This window comes from Ichthyophthirius multifiliis (assembly GCF_000220395.1).
Source record: "Ichthyophthirius multifiliis unplaced genomic scaffold scaff_1120509250458, whole genome shotgun sequence".
NCBI lineage: Eukaryota > Ciliophora > Oligohymenophorea > Hymenostomatida > Ichthyophthirius > Ichthyophthirius multifiliis.
In genome coordinates, this window is record NW_004086726.1 from 1 (window position 1) to 4,827 (window position 4,827).

The following is a 4,827-nucleotide window of genomic DNA, read 5'->3' on the forward strand; positions in this document are numbered from 1 at the left end:
TAAAATAAATAATTTTATTTCGTGAATCCTTTTTTAATATATATATATGTTATTTTTTTACATAAACAATGTAAATAATTAAAAATATAATTATTTTTTTTTATTTTTTAATAAATATATTTAACCAACATATTTTTATATTTTATAATTATTTTATTTACAATAAAATAATAATTAATAATATTTATTATAACCTAAAATTATTATACATTTATATATAAAATTAAATTAAATTTATAATATAATATATAGAATAATAATCAATATTAATAAAATAGATTTTAATTTATTTTTAAATTAATGCATTTTTAATAACACTAAATGAATTTTTTTTAATGGCATTAAATGAATATTCTATGATAATAAAATGCATTTTTTATGAAAAAAAAAAAAAAATCATAATTTTATTTTATTTTAATTTTATTTATTTCCCATATATACTTATAAAGTTTTTATTTATCTATAATTTTTCTTTAAAAAATTTGAAGTATATATTAGTATAATTTATATTCTTTTAAATAACAAATATTCATCTATATTTTTTGTATATTTCATATTTCATATAATTGTATAATTTATTTATTAAAATTCTAGTTTTATATATAATCATCTTTTTATTTTTGTTCATTTAGTATATATTTGAAGTGTAATTATCTTTTATTTATTTTGCAATAATATATATTTAAGTAGAAAAAAAATTAATATATTTTATTATTTACAAATCTATATCAAATTATAATTAATTTTTAGATTAAATATTACAAATAAATTTTTTATAATTTGATAATTCATATTTATTTTAATATGTTTATTTAATGTTATTTTAATTTATTATAATAATGATTTATTTAAATCATATAAAGAAACTAATTTAAAAAAAAAATTCTTAAAAATTTCTATTTTGTAAAAAATAATTGATATATTATATTATAATATTAATAATATTTTATAAAATAAAATAATGCTTTATGAATATTTAATATTTTTTCTATTTTATATTTTAATTAATTATATAATATAAAAATTTTAAATTATATAAATAAATTAACATTTATTAATAAAAAAGATTAATATTATTAATATATAAATATATTATATTTAATATAATAAATTTAATAAAAAATAAAAATCATAAAAAAATGAGTCATTATAAAGAATTAATGAGAAAAAATCTTATTCTTTGGTAAAGAAGTTGGATTGTTGATATATTATATTATAATATAATTAATATATTAATAATATTTTATAAAGTAAAATAATGCTATATGAATATTTAATATTTTTTCTATTTTATATTTTAATTAATTATATAATATAAAAATTTTAAATTATATAAATAAATTAACATTTATTAATAAAAAAGATTAATATTATTAATATATAAATATATTATATTTATTATAATAAATTTAATAAATTTAATAAATTTAATAAAAAATAAAAATCATAAAAAAAATGAGTCATTATAAAGCATTAATGAGAAAAAATCTTATTCTTTGGTAAAGAAGTTGGATTGGATCTTTTTGTGAAGTATAAAAATTAAATTAATAAAAAATAAAATTAATTATATATTAAAAAGATTGCTTTACCAATTTTATTGGCATTATCATTTTTCGCATTTAGATCTTAAATAGATACATAAGTAAATAAATAAAAATAACAAAATAACAATAAAATATAGGTTATCAATGAAAAATCATATTATTTTAATCCTAATCCATTCACAAGAGAAAAAGAAATAAAAAATATTTACCCTGATTTTCCTTAATATTATATTTTAGGCAAATTAAGATAAGAAGAAGAAGGTTATATTAATAAGATTCCTAAACCACCAACTTTGTAATGCTCCTAGGATATTAAAGATATATAAGAAAGAACAGGCCATATTGCATTAGTTAATAATAATCCTTATACGCAAAAAGTAAAAGATATAATAGAATCTTATCAAACAAATATACCTTTAAATTTTTCTCAATTTTAATATACTTTTAAATTCTATGACACTAGATAATAACTTTTTGAATATATAGAAGGAGAAGACTATTAAGAAGATGTGTGTTTAGGCATAGAAATTACTTAAAATAATAATAAATTTGATGTGAGATTAATGTATAATACTACAAGTATTTAATTATATTTATATGTATATATCTAATATTTTTATTTATATAGGACCTTATGATGTTCCTCCTACATTGACCGACGAAGTTTTATTTTATAAAAAAGAAAATAAAAATCTTTATTATGATTTATGGTTCAGTAGTGGTTTTCTTTAAATATAGAATTTCGTTGGTAAAAAAATAATATAAATTTAAATTATATTATTAAATAAAAATTAATAGATAATGCTATATTGGCTAAGTTATTAAATGATTAAGGAAAAACTAAAAAATAAATTTCTATATAAGTGACTCCTTTTAAAATGGCTTAATACATAAAAGATGAATTGATTACTTATTTAAAAGGATAAATGGGTATTTTTCTTGTTTTACCTCTTATCGTGACTTTTTTAAGAATGTGTAGTGGTATATTAACTGAAAAAGAGAAAAAAATACGAGAAGGTATGAAAATTATGGGAATGAGTAATTTCTCGTTCTATTCTTCTTGGATTTCTTGGTATTTAATGACTTATACAATTATTTCTTTAATAGTTTCGGCTATTTTAAAAGGTAGTATATTTAAATAAAGTGATTATTTATTGATTTTTGTGTGGCATTGGCTATTTTGCGTTAGCTTGATTATTTAAAGTATCTTTATTACGTCATTTTTTTCGAGAGCAAAATTGGGTAATATCGTATCTATGGTGTTCTTTTTAGTCATGTTTATGATTAAGTTTATTATTGGAAATAATAATTTGCCTTTAAAAACAAAACTTGGAGCATCTGTATCATCTCAAACAAGCTTTACTTTAGCTGCGGATATATTTTTATTAGTAGAAAATGAAGGAACCGGAATCACATGGAGTTAAGCGTCTAATATGGTTGATAATTTTTCAATTGGAATAAGTATGGGAATGTGTATTCTCAATATTTTTATATTTGCTATACTTTCTTGGTATTGCGAGTAGGTTATTCCTAATGAATTTGGTAAAAAAAAACATCCTTTGTTCTTTATAACTTGTCTTTTTAAAAAAAATATTGAACATGGAAAGGAGTTCTACGAAGATAAAGAAAATCTTATTCCTAAAGAAAATGTAGAAGAAGTTTAGGCAGGTTTAAAATAATAAGAATAAAATTAAGAAGTCTTAAGATTAAATAATGTTTATAAAGTATATAATAATGGAAAAAAAGCAGTTAACGGGGTGAATTTAACAATGTATAAAAATTAAATTTTCTGTCTTTTGGGACATAATGGAGCAGGAAAAACAACTACCATTTCTATGTTGACTGGAATGTTGGAGTTTTCTTAAGGACAAGCTGAAGTTTATGGAAAAAATATTACTAATGAAATAGAGGACATTAGAAAATTTATGGGTGTGTGTCCTTAACATGATATTCTCTTTGATAATTTGACTGTTAAAGAACACTTGGAGCTATATGCAGTTTTCAAAGGAATGGATAATAAAGATATACCTTTGGCTGTCCATAAAGCTATAATAGATGTTGATTTAGCGGAAAAGACAAACGAATTAAGCAAGAATCTATCAGGAGGACAGAAAAGAAGGCTTTCAGTGGCTATAGCTTTTATTGGAGGAAGTAAACTTATTTATTTGGATGAACCTACTAGTGGAATGGATACTTCTGCTAGAAGATATATTTGGGATATGTTAAAGAAATATAAAAATGATAAGATTATAGTACTTACTACTCATTTTATGGATGAAGCTGATTATTTAGGAGATAGAATAGGTATTATGGGAGAAGGAAAATTAATATGTTGTGGTTCTTCAGTATTTTTGAAAAATAGATTTGGTGTAGGATATAATCTAACAAGTAAATAATAATGAATATATAAAATATATTTAAAATAATTTTTTAGTTTCAAAGTAAAATAAAGACTCGCCTTCAAGTAATATTGTTAATTTAGTAAAAGGAATTATTGCTGAAGCTAAGAATACAACATTATAATCTGCAAATAAAAAAGATATTGATGATTAACAAGAATTATCATTTTAATTACCTATATAGTGTTTGAATTAATTCGAAAATTTATTTAATTAGTTAGATTCTTAAAAAGAACAATTAGGAATAGCTTCTTATGGAATATCTATAACGACTTTATAGGAGGTTTTTTTAAAAGTAGCTGAACTACCATAATAAGGTAAAAAAAAAATTAAAAAAAAAAAAAAAAATTGATTTATTAAAGAAACAATAAATTATACTATAAAACCATAAGATAGTAACAGTATTAAAATTTAACCAGATGTACAGGAACAAGTTAAAGATCAATTAGATGATTTCGATTTAAATTCCATAAGAATAAAAAAATCATTTTCCTTATTTTGTATCCATTTTGCAGCTTTAATTTTGAAAAGAATTCTATATTTTAAAAGAGATACTAAAGGATTTATATGTGAAATTTTTCTTCCTTGTTTAGTTGTAGTAGGTGGTTTATCTATTCTTTTAATTACCTTTATTTAATAAGACCCTCCTATATTTTTAGAAGCTGGTTACTATGGAAACTAAGATATTATAGTGGGAGGAATTCCTACTTAAACTGAAATGAGTAGTGTTTTAGGAAATGTAGCTTCTAATATAAAATGGTAATTAGATTATTAAACTGATGTTAGAAAATGGGAAGATCTTAACTTTGACAATAGATCAATAGATAGGCATGGTGCTTATTGGTTTATTTAAAAACCAGGAGTTCCAGTATAAAATAACAACG

At 19.5% G+C, this 4,827-nt stretch overlaps 1 protein-coding gene across 1 annotated transcript, besides 7 other annotated features; it reads left to right on the top strand. All coding sequences in view use genetic code 6, as the record gives it.

The window, feature by feature from the left end:
- The first annotated feature begins 399 nt into the window (after positions 1 to 399).
- Positions 400 to 430: a microsatellite.
- A 346-nt stretch (positions 431 to 776) lies between these two features.
- Positions 777 to 830: a microsatellite.
- Positions 831 to 1,030: 200 nt separating this feature from the next.
- Positions 1,031 to 1,089: a microsatellite.
- Positions 1,090 to 1,300: 211 nt separating this feature from the next.
- Positions 1,301 to 1,421: a microsatellite.
- Positions 1,328 to 1,386: a microsatellite.
- Positions 1,402 to 1,435: a microsatellite.
- A 99-nt stretch (positions 1,436 to 1,534) lies between these two features.
- Positions 1,535 to 1,565: a microsatellite.
- Positions 1,566 to 1,996: 431 nt separating this feature from the next.
- Positions 1,997 to 4,822, top strand: IMG5_075120 (hypothetical protein; the record flags this gene model as incomplete). Its single annotated transcript, XM_004036601.1, has 6 exons — positions 1,997 to 2,123; positions 2,173 to 2,292; positions 2,343 to 2,616; positions 2,689 to 3,932; positions 3,979 to 4,260; positions 4,336 to 4,822. Coding segments are annotated over exons 1-6 (2,423 nt in total), but the record flags the coding sequence as incomplete, so codon positions are not given.
- Between the last annotated feature and the right edge of the window lie 5 nt (positions 4,823 to 4,827).